General features: G+C 31.7%; 1 protein-coding gene across 3 annotated transcripts in view; it reads right to left on the bottom strand.

The window, feature by feature from the left end:
- Positions 1 to 16410, bottom strand: part of LOC126736543 (uncharacterized) — a 736497-nt gene that overhangs the window by 86480 nt on the left and 633607 nt on the right. For all 3 annotated transcript variants that reach the window (XM_050440939.1, XM_050440940.1, XM_050440938.1), the window contains exon 4: positions 3276 to 3403. In XM_050440939.1, the coding sequence (XP_050296896.1) occupies positions 3276 to 3403 (128 nt within the window). The remainder of the gene's footprint in view (positions 1 to 3275; positions 3404 to 16410) is intronic.

The following is a 16410-nucleotide window of genomic DNA, read 5'->3' as shown; positions in this document are numbered from 1 at the left end:
TTCATTCAATTACTCGTCGAGCAATTTGAGCGAAGTTGACGATGAAGGGCCAACTAAAAAAAAATGTTCAGATGGGTTTAAGCTGGAATGGTAAATTTAACATACATTATGTATAAAAAAAAAATGTTCTTTTTTTAATTTTTTACTAACTAGGCATACCTCTTTACACGTTTTTTTTAACGGTTGCATTATTAACGTCGGTATCAAAAATCTTTTTAAGTCTTTGAGTTGCTTCCTTTTCTTTACAATTATGTATTAATTTTTATGAAATTTACTAATTTTTAGGAATTTTTAGATTTATAGGTATAAATGTTTGTTATATTATTAGCTTATGATTATTCATAATCTATTCAATCTTATAAAACAATAATTGTATTGGAATTAGGTATTGAATGGTAGCAATTAGATATATGCTAATTTTTAAAAGGTTTTCTACGCTATACATATAATATTGCAATGTATAATTAAATAAATTATTTTAATTGATGTTTATTTTTTATATTATTAATTTGCACCTAATATAAACCTTAAAAATTAATTTTAGCTCTAAATTGTAACAATACATGTTTTATGGCTTCGGCCTTTTGTACCCAGTGTTGAATTTTTTTGGTAATGAATAAAATCTATGTTTTAAAATACATATTGATGTTTCTATTTTGGTCATTGAACCAAGGACATTATAGTAAAACTTATTTGGTTAATAATAATAACAGGTAAGTATAGGTACTGTACTGCTCACTCTGCTTATTATGCCCAGTAACAATATCGAAAAAGTAATAAAAATTGTTTTCCTTTTTTTATATAATTACCTTCTGAAATAGGCTGTGTAAATGTAAATTATGGGTAATTACTGGCATATGTAAAAGTGATGCCACATCACTTTTACAGCCTGTTGTCTATTTCAAAAAAACGGACCAATAAAAACAAACTCAGTGTGGCAATCAAGTAATTTACTTAATATGGTACCTACATTGGGCGAATAAAATAGGTATAGGGCTAACAGATCTAAGATACTTATTGCCTAATCTTGTAATTAATAAATATTGCGACCCCGACCGCACTTTCTATCTATTAAAAATAAATAAGTAGGTAATGATTATATTATTATTAAACTTTTTACTTATTTGTAACTTATTTGACAACCGCAAATCATACGGTATGCCTCGTAACTGTTGTTAAAATATGAATTAAAAAGGACACAAGTCTATAGGAAGTACATTCCGAGTAAAAATTTAAGCTTAAGAGGCCGTTATAGTACCAGGTACAATAATTAAAAAATTGTTGGCCGTAGTGTACCAGGCGTTAAAATCCGAAAGAATTACTGTGAAAGGGTATGGGTACGCCTATTTTTGTCAACGCGCATCTTTGGGAGGCACGAAGTCACACGCAAACCTAAATTTGTCAGGCTAATAAAGTAGGTATATAGGGCTGACAGCTTTAAGATACTTATTGCCTAATCTTGTAATTAATAAATATGGCGACACCGACCGCACTTTCTAATTATTTAAGATAATTAAGTCGGTAATTATTATTATTATTAAACTTTTCAGTTATAGGTATGTAACTTATTTACCAACCGCAAATTATAGGATATGTCTCGTAATTGATTCAGTAATAATAATAATTAAAAAGGACACAAGTCTTATAGTAAACTCTGAGCAAAAAATTAAGTTTAAGAGGCCCTTTAGTAAAAGGTACAATAATCGCAAAATTACTGCTCGGAGTATGCCAAGCATTAAAATCCGAAAGAATTACTGTAAAAGAGGATGGGTACGCCTCCTTTTGTCAACGCGCATCTTTGTGAGGTACGAAGTCACACGCAAACCGAAGTTTGTCAGGTTCTATCTAGGAGTAATCTTATCGGAGGTCATAAAATAATTTGGTTATTTTCAATACGCCCATGATACTTGCGCGAGTTGCAAGATCTGTGAATTTTTAAATTGTGATGTACGTTTTCCAAATTTGTTTATTTCAAATAAGTTTTGTCATGGTATTTTATGTTTTGACTCCTTTAGGGAGGGAGTTTTTTGTTATTCTTTTTTAATTATTTATTTTGAGTTGTAGCACTAATGATGCCTATTTGTTATTCGAAAGCGCTTTGCTACGGGATTTACACGTTATACAAATCGCTTCTCGTACTTTATTATTGTCTACTTTTTATCTACATGTACACAGTCACTCTCGCAAGTTATTTAATATAATGTTTATGTTATTCACGTTTCACAAGAAGGTTTATTACAAGTTAATAATATAAAGATATTATGTCGGAAAAGTTTAATGTTTAAGTATGGTATAATATTGGATAATATTTATATTAGAGTTATATTAGTATGAAAGCCGTTTACGAAATGGAATGAGCTTCTAAACAAATATACTTATCATTAACAAAACGTTGAATTTTTAGTTATAGAAGACAATTATAAAACCTTTATTTTAATCGTTAAATAATTGTTGATATGGAATTTACAATACGGGAATTTATATTTAAGCTCAAATTGTGGTATATTTTACTTGGTGTCCCGAAAGTCTATCAACAAACTTTACATTTATCGTTAATATTTTTTAATAAAAAAAGTACTGCATTTTTATAAAATAAATTTTGTTTTTTTAATCCTTGTTTAGTTTATAGCTAATTTGTATTTTTGAGTTTTTTTAAATTTGTTTATCTTTGGTATAGTTATTGTGTTTCAAACACGTTTATGTATTTCCTACTATTTTCTAGATTTCTCTGCGTATGATATTCTATTATAACACTATAAGATAAATACGTGTATGAAACGTATATCGTATGCTACCCAGTGGCATATATTTGATATCGGGGATATTTAACACATATTTGCAGTATCGTGGGTTAAGCAGAAAATAGATAGAATATTTAATTTAATAAAATTGTTTAATTTAATTTGATATATAAATATGTACTATAAAATTAGCGTTAGTAGATTGGCTAATTTTGGAGAAAAGCAGTGATTTTTCAGAAGAATTTCATCAAGTATTTGTGGTGTAGTAATCTGTAGTAATCGTTTAAAAACTAGATATGTAAATCCCGTGTCAATTTTTTTTTAATTCCAAAATTTTCTTACTTTTGTTAACAGAATAGTATATGATATTAGTATATTCTACCGTTTGATAAATGAACTTTGACCATATACGGTCGATAAATACACCAAAACCAAAAATTTACTAAAAACTCATCAAATAAATATATATTTAACCATAATAATAGTTAATGGGTTGCTTGGGATGTTTTAAATTTAGAGAATATATAAACTTACTTGCTGATCATGGGTCCAATAAATTGAAGGAGGCGGCTCCGGACTGTGTTTGATGATGCAGGTTAGATTCATTGTGCTCCATTTGTGAATGTACATTTCTGGACCACCCAGTAGAGTTGTTACGGGTTCTATAAAAAAAAACAATTATGTCGTAAGAATGCATTTTGTTGAAAGTAATTTTTAAAAAAGGATTTAATAATTTTATGTCAAAACAATATGAATAGTTTCAGTTCCAGTTAAACTAGGTTCTATATTATATTTAATTTATTACAGTATCTAATGCAGCAAGTTTATTTCTGTAATCAAGACAAGAAAATCTAAATAATATCATTTTTGCAAATAAAAATTAAAGAAAAGAGAGTGACGGTAAAAATCTTCTATAGGAAAGTTTCCTATCGAAGAAAATGGTTGGTAGCTGACATTTTTTTATAACTTTTTGCTAACAACACGATTTAAACGGAGAAAACAACTTTCGAAAATAAAAAAGCTTATTTAGTAATTACGTGGATCAATTTTTATTATCCTGGTTTTTATTCTTCTACTGTCAGCATGGCCGTCTAACGATTGTTGGCCATTATGCTGGCTGTTCAAAATTATTGTTTGACAGGTGCTCAGAAAAATTGGAGTGTAGATTTTTCATATCATTCCCTTAAATTCTTTAACCACGATGTTCTTCTTCTTTCTAAACTACGCTTGTCTAAGATTTTTCCCACTATAATAAGATACAAGAGCTTATATTTTTCTCGGTGTTTTATAATATGGCCTTTAGCTATGCGATTGCTAACTATATTGTTACTAATTCTGTCTGCCCAATTGATATTTTAAGTAGTCGCCGGTACACCCACGTTTGAGCATTATTTTGGTAAAAAGCAATGCTTCCATGACATATAAACTTTTATAATTCGAATGTTTTTGATGTAAGTAATAATTTTTTGTTTAAACTGACTCAACCTGCGGAGGTGATGACAATGATGTGACAACAATGAGTAATGACAATATTTCTCTTAAAATGCCTAAATATTGTAGTCCGCATATTGATATATATAGCAGCCACCATCTCTTTAAGATTCTGATTGATCTTGTCCGCTGGCGCCACCATAATACGGTCGTCTTAGAAATTTGAGCAGTGTTTAGTTCATTTATTTAAATACCAATATATTTGTCACTAAACTCAGTCTTACTACCCTAAAGTATCTGAATAAAACAAATATATAAAACAAACTTTACATTATTTGAAAAAAAAAATATTTTTTGTGATAATTTAATTAGTCCCGCGCTCCAGTGAAACGCGTAATTTCACCGGACTAGTGCAAGAAATGTCAGAGGTCACACCTGCAAACACAGACGTCATAGGCAACAGGCGCGTGCCAGCTGGTCCGCTGTACAGTACGCCGGCACTAGATTACTTTATTAGATAAATGTTTATCATTTTGGTTTAAATGTTTTAATTTAATTTTTGAGATTTTGCTATACCGGGTGCGTCGCCGAGCGGAACATAAAAAATCCCATGTAAATTTTAAGGGGGTCAATCATTGGCTTCCCTATACATTTAACAGAAAAAATGTAAGATAACTTTTTGAAGAGACCAATCTGGCAAACCCTCGTGCACAGTTTTGAACCGAAAATGTGGTAATTTTGCAATTACATTTAGTTCATTATTCAAATTTTTTAAAACTTTGCACGAGGGTTTGCCAGATTGGTCTCTTCAAAAAGTTATCTTACATTTTTTCGTTAAAATGTACAGGAAAGCCAATAATTGACCCCCTTAAAATTTACTTGGGATTTCCTATGTTCCGCTCGGCGACGCACCACCCGGTATACAAATGGGAACAAAATTAGCTGATATCAAAATAGCATTTTTGGCCACACTTTTATTTTGATTTGGCAAATGGTTTTCGTTACCTAGAACGTTTGGGTAGTGACACTTTTGGTATAAACATGATTTTGACTCGATATAAAAAAGTTCATGTGATATTAACTTTGGTACATTGTGCTTTGGCTTGTTTAACCACTTAGGTCACGTTCATGAGCATGGTTTAATATTTTGGTATAGATATTATTTTTATAATAAGTATACGACCTTGCGCTTTTCTTTACAGATTTTTTTTCATAAAAAACTAAACAATCACAGGCCGCCTCTAAATCAAAAATAAGCTAAATTTTCGGCAATTTGATGAGAGATTTGTACTGGGGGTCAAGGCCTAAGTACTTATATAAAGAAATTACAGCCTAAAAATATCAAAAAAAAATTAACCAACCAATCTCAGAAGTGTTTTTGGTTGTCACATCACGCTTGTAGTGTTAGACATATACAGTGCATTTTTTTTATCTCGGGTCATAGGGTTTTACGTGTAATATTTTCAACCCCATGTCAGAACCTGTTCTATTTAATCGATAGGATTGAAACTTGGAACAAGTGAAGTTTAAGTTAACAGACCTTAAAAAATCCCATTATTTTGCAAAAAAAATTGCGAGAAACCTATTTAAAATACGTTTTTCTGATGAAAAAGTTTGCTTTTTCTGCACCTCGTTACCTTCATTACCTTTGCACTTTAAAGCAGGTAGACAAATATCTGCCAGTGACACAAAATAATTTCCTCAAAATATCAAAAATATATTTTCAAAAATCAACAATAAACAAATAAAACCTTTCAAATAAATTGTTCAAAGTGACCTCCAAATTGAGCCAAACAAAAGCCCAGACAGTTGTAGAAATGTCTTTTAACATTTAGGAGCTGCCGGGGAGTAATGGTACGCGAAGCCTCGATAATTCTATTACGAAGTTCTTCGATATTGTTGGGTCTGCCTCTAACTACTTTCGATGATAGATAGCCCCAATAAAAGTTATCTAAAGGCGAAAGATCGGGCTTCACGCCGGCCATTTAGATGGCCCAAAACGTCCAATCCAGCGTCCTGGGAACGTGGCATTCAAAAACTCAGTAACAGTCGTTGAACTATGAGCGGGGGCTCCATCATGTAAAAAATTTTCTTGCCATTTTGAACAGCGTTTCCTAATGCGGGAATGACCTGCACCTGAAGTAATTCTAAATATTTTGCAGTATTCAGGCTACCCTCCATAAAAAATGGTCCAATTATTCGATCTCCAAGAATTCCTGCCCATACGTTAAGTTTCTGTCTTGTTTGAGTATGCGTTTCCTGGATGACGTGAGGATTTTCTCGCGCCCATATTCGAGTATTTTGTTTGTTGACTGTACCATTTGTACAGAAAGTACTTTCGTCTGAAAATAGTATTTTGTTTGTAATTGTGGGGTCGTTGTTAATTCGTTCCATCCACTGTTCACAAAACTGCATTCTAAGAAAATAATCTTTAGGCAAGAGTTCTTGAACATTTCTAACTTTAAAAGAGTTGTATTTTTCTTTGCTGATTGCCTTATAGCAACTACTTCTACTATTTGTTGGATTTTCTTCAACGGCCAAGCATACCTCAATTTTAAATTCTTCGCCTACTACAGTTTCGGTTCTTTTTCGTTTTAAGTAAGAACTGGCGATGCATCCAATCGTAAAAAATTTTTCATGAAACCGTTGTACAGTTGATGTAGACGGGACGGGACGGTTAGGATAAGACACGGCAAAATGATCTACCACTTCTTGCGCCGACATTCCTCTAATGTAGTTTGAAACCATCTCAATACGTTCCTCCGTAGTGTAAATCGACATTTTAAAGAGTTTTTGAACAATTTCAATGGAGCAATTTAAAAATTATTTTGTGTCACTGTCAGATATTTGTCTACCTGCTTTGAAGTGTAAAGATAATGAAGGTTACGAGGTGCAGAAAAAGCAAACTTTTTCGTCAGAAAAACGTATTTTAAATAGGTTTCTCGCAAATTTTTTTGCAAAATAATGGGACTTTTTAAAGTCTGGTAACTTAAACTTCACTTGTTCCACGTTTCAATCCTATCGATTAAATAGAACAGGTTCTAACATGGGGTTGAAAATATTACACGTAAAACCCTATGACCCGAGATAAAAAAAATGCACTGTAGACATCGGTATTTGATTCTGGTCACCTGTCATAAACCAGGTTGCCACCTGTCAAACGATGTAAACGGCATTGTTTGGCAGGTGGAAAGTTGGTTTTTATCTGGTGACCAAAATCAATTATCGATGGCGGGTATAATAGTACCCACCATATTTCTAACATTTTAGCCACCTTTCAAAAAACCGGTTTACCACCATTACATGTCAAACAATGTAAACAGCAGATAAAAGGCTGGTGTTTTGTCTAGTATCTAAAATCATAGAAATATGACGGCTACAATACAGTTTACCCTTTTCTATAAGGTAGTTTTTTTTATATTTTAACTGAATATTTTGAGGGTTCAGTTTGTCCGTCAAATATATTTGAGTTATAGATTAGTTTATTTAAGTTATGTTTGGGATAACCATTGTTAATGAAAATATTAAAAAGTTTCTTAAGATTGTTCTGTAAGAATTGTTCATCACTAATATGAGTTACCATATTTTTCATATCGGTAACTGTGTTGTATTTCTGGTTCTTAGGATGATCTGACCAATAATTAATAAATCTTCCTGAAACTGTACTTTTTTGATACAAGTACAGTTTTTACAAGAAAAGGTAAGAAACAATTTTTCTATTTCTTTTGCAAATTTTCGAATTAAAGAATTAAAGAAATTCAATGTGGTTTCAATTTGATCAGGGGGAACAGCACAAATTAACTCATCTACGTATTACATGTAAGTTGGGGATAGTATTGTTTAATAGATAATCCAAAACAATAGTGGCTAAAATAGGACTTATGGGTGAACTCATTGGGGTACCAAAAATTTTTTTCATAAAAATTGTTGTTGAAATTAAAGTGTGTATTATTGAAAGTAAAGTTAATTAGTCTTAAATGAAGTGTGAGGTGCTACAAGATCCGTCATCATTTTTCGTTTAATATTATTGTAATAAGATCCAGCGAAATGTTTGTAAATAACGAAACCACGTCAAGGGAGATTAAAATGTGATCATTGGGTAACTGAAATATAGGACGAAATATTGAGAATAAACAAATGAATTTTATTAGTCACAGATCGCCTGATAATAAGTTTGTATAGATTTATATATATCTATTGCAAATAATAAAAAAAAAATATTGAACCCTCTTGATTTCACTATATAAACTCTTTTATGACAGCCAGACTCTGTCTGTAGAAAGAATAACATGAACCTTGTTTAAAAGATCAAACTGTATATTTTGATTTAGTTGATAGTTGAGGAAAATATAGTTAAATTGAGTAATAAAAGTTCTAGTTAGACTATTTTGTTAGAAAATGAACAAATCAAACAAGTTGAAAAAGGAATTATCAATTATATGTATAAGGTTAAGCTTTACTCTAAATGATTACAATAATATAAATAATTCAATTTTAACAAAGTTTATTACTGCAATTCGCCGTGAGTGTAAGACATCACAAAAATTCATATATAAATGTAAGAATATATTTTTTGTGAATTTATGTAAAAGAACCAATGAAGGTATAATGAGTATAACAAGAAATAATATAGTATAGAAAAATTAATAACAGTTAGGATACTAGTAGATCCGTGTCACCAATTTCGATGCTAAAGCCCAAGCCAGAGCCAGATTCAGGAGTACCACATCATCTGATCACTAATGCTGTGTCAGTGATTTTACGTGTTTCATGTATGGTTCTCTAATATTTTTTATTTGAGATTGGAGCCACAATTAATTTTTTTAATTTTTAGTCTGACTTAACTATTTTCCAACAATTTTTGATTAAAAGGTTCCGATATTTACCAACTAGTAATATCTCATAAATAAGACGAGCGTGTTGCGAAATTTTGGGTTACTTATAAAAACTCCATTATCTAAATTCACCCAAATTAAACGCTCTCCTTTAGGACTACTTTCACCGATTCCAAATTTGCTCACTGTTTTTATATGATTATTCAGTTCTATGATCCCAACCTTGTAGTAAACATCACTCATCAAAATAATGATCTCCCTATTTGTAATGGCTTGCAAAATATCTTTCAGATTCCCATAGAATGTTTTTACAACATCACGAGTTGGGGTATAGGCCTGTACTAAATAAACTGTTATAGGCCTGACATTCAATTGAAGCGTTATTATTCGATTATCGATCGAATTGTATCCCGTATATTGTTCGAAACTTCTTTAGCTACGCAGAATCCAATGTTACCCGAATAACATACAAAGTTTTCTTCAGAATGGGTAAAATGTCCAGTCCCATTGTAGTGCATTTTGGAACGTCCTACAAAAGTAATTTTAGCTGCACGCAAGTATCTCTCAACAATTTCCAATTTACCTTGCCACAGAAAACCTCTCAGATTCCATGTTACAAGACGTGTTTTTTTATGGTTTCTTAAATCGACACAAATATCATATTTCGTCCAGGAACTGGCCTCGTATACATATTTGCAGTCATTTCATTTCAGAAGTATTACTAAATATGTTGTAATGACTTTTTACCAGATTTTTGCTTTTAATAAAATTTGACTAATGTTGAAAATCTTTCATAGAGTGGCACATTTGCTAATGGCAGCATATCAGTCTAGAGAACAATAATTGGTGGTGGGTTGGCATGAATCATCCTAGAGATGTTTACCTTTTAAATTGTTGGCGACATCCAGTTTAATGTGTTTATTTAAAGTGCAGTTGAAAGAACCTTAAACTGGTAAATTGGTTTTCATATAAATAAAAGATTTTTTTAGATCAAGCTTAAGACCCTGTATAGGACCTTACCTAAGATCTTCCATAAGACTTGGTTTAGGACCCGGCATAAGACCCTCAAGATGTTGAAAAGTCTTTTAGTATTAAAGTAAGTGTATTACTTTAATAAAGTGTATTAAAGTAATCTTTCACATTACATGTCACATTACATGAGGTCAAACCTCAACCTCGAGAAATCAAACTTGTTAACCTGAAGCCTACATCATTTGGAGAGAAAAGCCAAAACGCGATTTCAGGGTACCTCTTCGATAGATAATCTCACGTAGGCCCAGTTTAACAAGAATTGACAATACAACGTTGTCTTGCTTAGCTTTAAGTTGTAGGCAGTACGGAATACAATCTAATCCCAAAAGGTAAAGTATTCAAATTACAGGAAAAAATAATGGCAACAATCGAAAATGCCAATACGTAAAAAGTTAATCCTTGAGCATGGCGTACGTGACCAATGACAAAGACAGACAGATAGACAAATCACGTTAGTCCTAAATAGAGAGATAGAAAAAGAAAACATGATTCCATTAAATTGCTTCAAACTTAAAGCAAAGAACAGCAAGCGCCATCTTGTAATTCTTATTTTTACAATGCCAATAACTAGACACTAGATGTAGCGATTAGTACTCTTCATACAATACTAAATTATTACATTATTAAAGAAACCAAAAAAAATAAATAAAACACTACAATGTTTTGGATTAATAATATAGGAGTACCTATAAATATAGTAGTATAATCTATATAATCTATATGAATGTGAAGTAAACAAATTTTTTTTAGTGTTTAATTTTAAATTTTTCATGTGTTACAGATTATAATTTTTGTACGACCCTCAAATTATCTGTATTTTCTTAAAGTATTTACCTTTTCGGCTGCTGATACCTGAATCCATATTTTAACTCTCAACTTTTAGATGGCGTCACAGATACTTTCAATTGAATTAATCCATTCATTCCAAAGCAGCCCCAAAAAATAATATTGCACTGATTACAGAATTATTTTTGATTCCTTTATTAAAATTACTATTTTGCAATAGTCAAAAAAAATCCATTCATTCAATTTTTCATTAAATATATATTACTATTAGGTGTAAGCATCAAAAAAAAGATTAATTATAAGCAAAGTACCTTTTTACCACCGATCAAATTCATATAATGAAATGTCCCTTCCGTTTAATTAGGTCTAGTAATTATTGTAAATCGGATAATCATTACATATTAAATTTTCAAATCCCTCTCTGCACCAAAGCTAGAAAGTGCATAAGAAAATTAACGATAAAGAACTACCGTTATGGAAATTAAATTAAAACCTTCATCTCTCGGCTGCATCAGCGCCAGATCTCGCTGTAAATGCAAATCGAATGCGCCCTGCTTTTTCGATCTTCGCGCCATTAGAGAATTTCTCCCAGGATCACTAATAGGTTTTAAAATAGAAATTATTTTCCCCTTTGGCCCTTAACGGCGATTTTTAGCAGCACGGAAGTGCCTCTCTATTTTCATTTTCCCTATTTTCTCTCCCTATTTCTTGCCGGTTGTAGGTAGAATATGGTTTTCGAACAAGCACTAGAATAAATTTTACGACCTAATGATGGCTTTAATGGCGGTATTAGTAAACATACTATATAAATGGTTAATCCCTTTTATTGAAGCACGAAATTTTGTTCATATTAATTCAGTTCGGGTTTAGACTTGCTATATATGTGTGATCCGTAAATAGCGTAAAACCGTTGATTAAATATTTGGAAAGATGCGCAACCTTATGGACGAAAATATATCCTCAAATGTACCCGACAATAGGATGGCGACACCGTCGCGTTGGTCGAAGTGAATCCGAGAATTTTGGCAAAGGCGTATGCTAGCAGTTGTTAGCATACGTTAAAAGATGAATATATATTACTATTCAATTCAAAGAATATTTTCCATTCATAAAATGCATCCATTCAAGTTCGCTAAACTTTAGGCTTTGAAACTACAAGACTATCACAGAAGAATAGAATTCTGTGAAAACATTTTAATCTGTATTGATAAAGACGCTAACTTTCTTAGACCGACGAAGCAAAATTTTTATATGGAGGTAATTGTCAATAGAAATGATATTCATTTTTGGTAGATTTAAATTCATTTGCGACAATAGAAATAGGTTTTCAAAAAAAATTTAGTTTTACTGTGTTTTGCCTTTCATAAGATAAGCATGTAAAATTTTTAATTTATGATAAACTACTAAATTTTTCCATATTTTTAAAAATTTTAAGAAGTGTTGTAATTTTTTGGAAAATCTGCCATTTCATAATTTTCTTACTTGTTGGTTTCCACTTGATGAAGCGCTCGCCTCATTGTGGAGACAATGTAATAAAAGACCTGTACGAAATGTTTGATGGTAGATGGTTTAGGCGTATGAGACCATGGGATTGGCCGGTAAGATCACCAAATCTGACATCCCTAGCGAACCCAGTCAGCGAGTTCTTTTGATGCTAGATGAAAGCAAAATTAGAAGAGCGACAGATATATTCATCAAAAAACGATTTTATAAATGTTTAGAGAATAATGGTAGTCATTTCAAACATTTTTTATAATTATACTTTTTTTTACTACTGTGCATGTAATGCATTTTACTAATATAAAGTAAAGGGTGTTTTTTTTAGAGGCGAAGAACTTTCATTTGGCAACACTGTTTTTTATGACTGCCGAACTGACAGTTCTGGGTTATTTTTAGATTAGTTTGGTTTGGCAATTCATCATGAACTCACGCCGGAGCAACGTTTCCAAATTGTTCAAATTTATTTTGAAAGACATGGTTTTATTCGAGAAACATAGCGAGCATTGATGTGTGCTTTGTGGTGGTCATAATCTTCCTATAGAGAGATTAATTCGAGAAACTGTTGATCGTTTTCGCAATACTTTTACTCTAGTCAACAATACGCATCCCGTAAGACGCCGTACAGTGCGCACGCAACAAGCGATAGCTGCTGTGCAGCATAGTGTTAATAATGATCCAAATGTGTTAATTCGTCATCGTTCTTAACAAGTAAACTTATGTCCATCCAATTTATGGAAAATGTGCAAAGATCTCAGATTGCGAGCATATAAAATTTAACTTGTCCAGGAGTTGAAACTCCAGGATCATCTTTTGCGCCGTAGATTAGCTGAATGGGCGGAAGGAAAGATTGCTGTTGATCCACGATTTCATATGAAAATTTTGTTCAGTGATGAAGCACACTTTTGGTTAAATGGCTATTTAAACAAGCAGAATTGCCGAATTTGAGGGGATGAGAATCCACGAGCTATTGGCGAAAAACCGTTGCATCCAGAAAAACTAACCGTTTGGTGCGCTTTATGGGCCGGTGGAATCATTGGTCCTTATGTCTTCAGAAATGCTGATGGTCAACACGTTACAGTAAACGGTGAGCGATACAGAAACATGATAACCAACTTTTTTGTACCTCAATTGGAAGCTGTTGCAGGCGTTGCAGAAATATGGTTTCAGCAGGACGGTGCCACGTGCCATACAGCGCGCCAAATAATTAATTTACTGCAAGAGACATTCGAGCAACGAATAATTTTAAGGAATGGACCTGTAAACTGGCCAGCTCGTTCGTGTGACTTTACGCTATTAGGTTATTTTCTTTGGGGCTATGTTAAGTCGCATGTCTACGCTGATAAATCCAAAACACTTGAGCAATTGGAAGCCAACATACGACGCGTGATTGCCGAAATACAGCCTGCAGTACTGGAAAGAGTGTGTGAAAATTGGATCTCTAGATTACGCCACGTACGCGCCAGCCGTGGGGGTCACATGCCCGAAATCATTTTTAAATATTAATCTTGAGTTTAGTTGTGGGATGGGATCGAAGGAATAAAAACAACGTCACTTTATGTTCTGGCCAACGTTTCGCAATAATTTTATTGCTTCATCAGGGCCCTAAGGTAACAAAAAAGACACAATAAAAAAAAGGATTATTATATATAAACAATATTTAACTTTTTGGGGTTTAAAAGAGATTGGTATCAAAAACCAACTTTTTCAGAACGCATTTTAAATTATTTTTCAGAACATCCTATGACACATAAAATAAATGTAATAAAAAACCTAAAACATCGGTGCTTGAGACTTTCTAGTCCAGAATATCATAAAAAAAACCTTCATTATGTTCAGACAATTTTAAAGAAAAACAACTACCCCCTATCAATTATTAAAAAAGTAATTAACGACACCGAGAACATTACTCAAAATATTACACGAAACAATGAAAATAATCAATTGGCTTATTTCAAGATTCCTTACATTAACACACTTTCTCATAAAATTAAAAAGACCATACAATCAAAATCTGACGTAATTAAAATCTCAGAAAAAAATGAAAACTCGGTAAGAAAACATTTCTTTACGAAGCTTAAAACTAAAGACGCCTTTGATTTACATTCTAACATTATTTATAAAATACCTTGCTCTGCGTGTGATGTGTGTTACATTGGTCAGACGGGTAGATATTTGAGGCAGCGCCTATACGAACATGAATATGATTGTAGGAATTTAGCCCTTGAAAAAAACCCTACTGCTTTAGCTGAGCACAAAATGAATACAGGATACAATTTTAATTTTGGCAAGACTACAATTATGGGCCAACAGCAGCTTTTTAAAAAGAGACTTTTAGCCGAAATGATAAACATAAAAAAACATAATAATGCGGTAAATAAAAGAACGGATATAGACAATCTAAGTTCTTCTTATTTTAATCTAATAGATCAAATCAAAATGTAAACTTTTGGGACTGTTTTGGTTCTTATCGCTAAAAAGAATGCGTCTATTGTGTTCTCGCATACCCGGTTTTTCTGGCTAGATGCTAAATTATTATTGTACACCGTAGAATCAATTTTAAAGCAACTGTCTGTGATACAACCCAGGTTTAAAATCATTTTAAACCGTTTTTGTTAAAAAATTTTATATATTCTATGTTACCTGTGTGTCCTGTAAACATGATTTTTTATGACAAGCAAAATCACACTGTTATGTAAGCAATTTTATCATTTTTTTTTTGTGTATCTTTTTAATTCAATTCTAAGATTTTGTTGTTTTTTTGTTTTTCTTTTTTTTTTTTTTCTTTTTTGGTGGTATTAACATAACCCCAAAAAGTTAAATATTGTTTATATATAATAATCCTTTTTTTTATTGTGTCTTTTTTGTTACCTTAGGGCCCTGATGAAGCAATAAAATTATTGCGAAACGTTGGCCAGAACATAAAGTGACGTTGTTTTTATTCCTTCGATCCCATCCCACAACTAAACTCAAGATTTCAAACCTATAGGATCGCAACTAGAATTTATTAAATATTAATGCCAAAAAAAAGTCTTTAATATAAAAACAAAATCGTTCATATTAATAAAATATTTTGTGTTTAATTTCAATTTAAAGTTCTCCGCCTCTAAAAAAAACACCCTTTACTTACTTTACATACGTCCCAGGGTTTATGAAGTTTTACTTTTTACCCACTTGTCCGTAAAAAGTAATAGTTTATTTGACATGTAATTCATATTTTGCCAACAATTTTTTTGACGCTTTAAAAAAAGTTTTTACGCCCTAGTGCGTAAAATAAATTGGAATTTTTTATTTTTTTTTAATGTTTTCTTCGGTAGTAGAATTTTTTTTATGTTACACGTATTATATTCATGGGAATTGTTGCATTCACCTACGGCTCATGCGATAAATTTCCCATTCATATACAAGGATCATTTTAAACACTTGTTAGATAAATAACTACTTTTTGTTACTTTTTCGTATAACTAACAAAGTATTTTGTGTAGGCAGAATATCTAACAATATGGTGTTCCATTTCAAAACTCAAAGGTGTTGCCATTTTTTCATATAAGCGACAACGCCGTAAATTTTCAAAAAAATGCTATGTTCGGTTTTCTACATACTGCTAATGTACTAAGTCACAAATACTTTTATTTATGAAAATTATAGTTGTTGCATGTTCTATATAAAGTTGTCAAATAACTGCTTGCCCTAAAGTAGTAAAATTTGAAAAGATTACTCTAAAATATATATTTTTCATCTATAGGCTCTAGTTTTACTAGTTTATCTTAATTTATATTATTTAATGAAAACCTTGTTAGATTTAATTTAAAGATATTATGTACTTACCAAATTTGAAACTCTGTGTTGTCTTGCAATGATTGTTCCTCACCGGCCAAAGCAATGAAAATATTTCAATCATTTTCAAATTATTCTATCGGTCTTGAAAGGAGATATTTTGCTGCTTTTGTATATTAAAGGAATGTTGACTTTTCTTTTTTTCTTTTCCTTTGACTTATAAAAATCTTAATAAATGTGTATGTAAGGATTCAAACAATTTTGGCTGCCAAATGGCAGATGTGCTTCCACATTTGCCGCTTCATTAAATG

Source organism: Anthonomus grandis, chromosome 5, assembly GCF_022605725.1.
Source record: "Anthonomus grandis grandis chromosome 5, icAntGran1.3, whole genome shotgun sequence".
In the NCBI taxonomy this organism is placed as follows: domain Eukaryota; kingdom Metazoa; phylum Arthropoda; class Insecta; order Coleoptera; family Curculionidae; genus Anthonomus; species Anthonomus grandis.
This window is presented reverse-complemented; position numbering and strand designations above follow the sequence as displayed.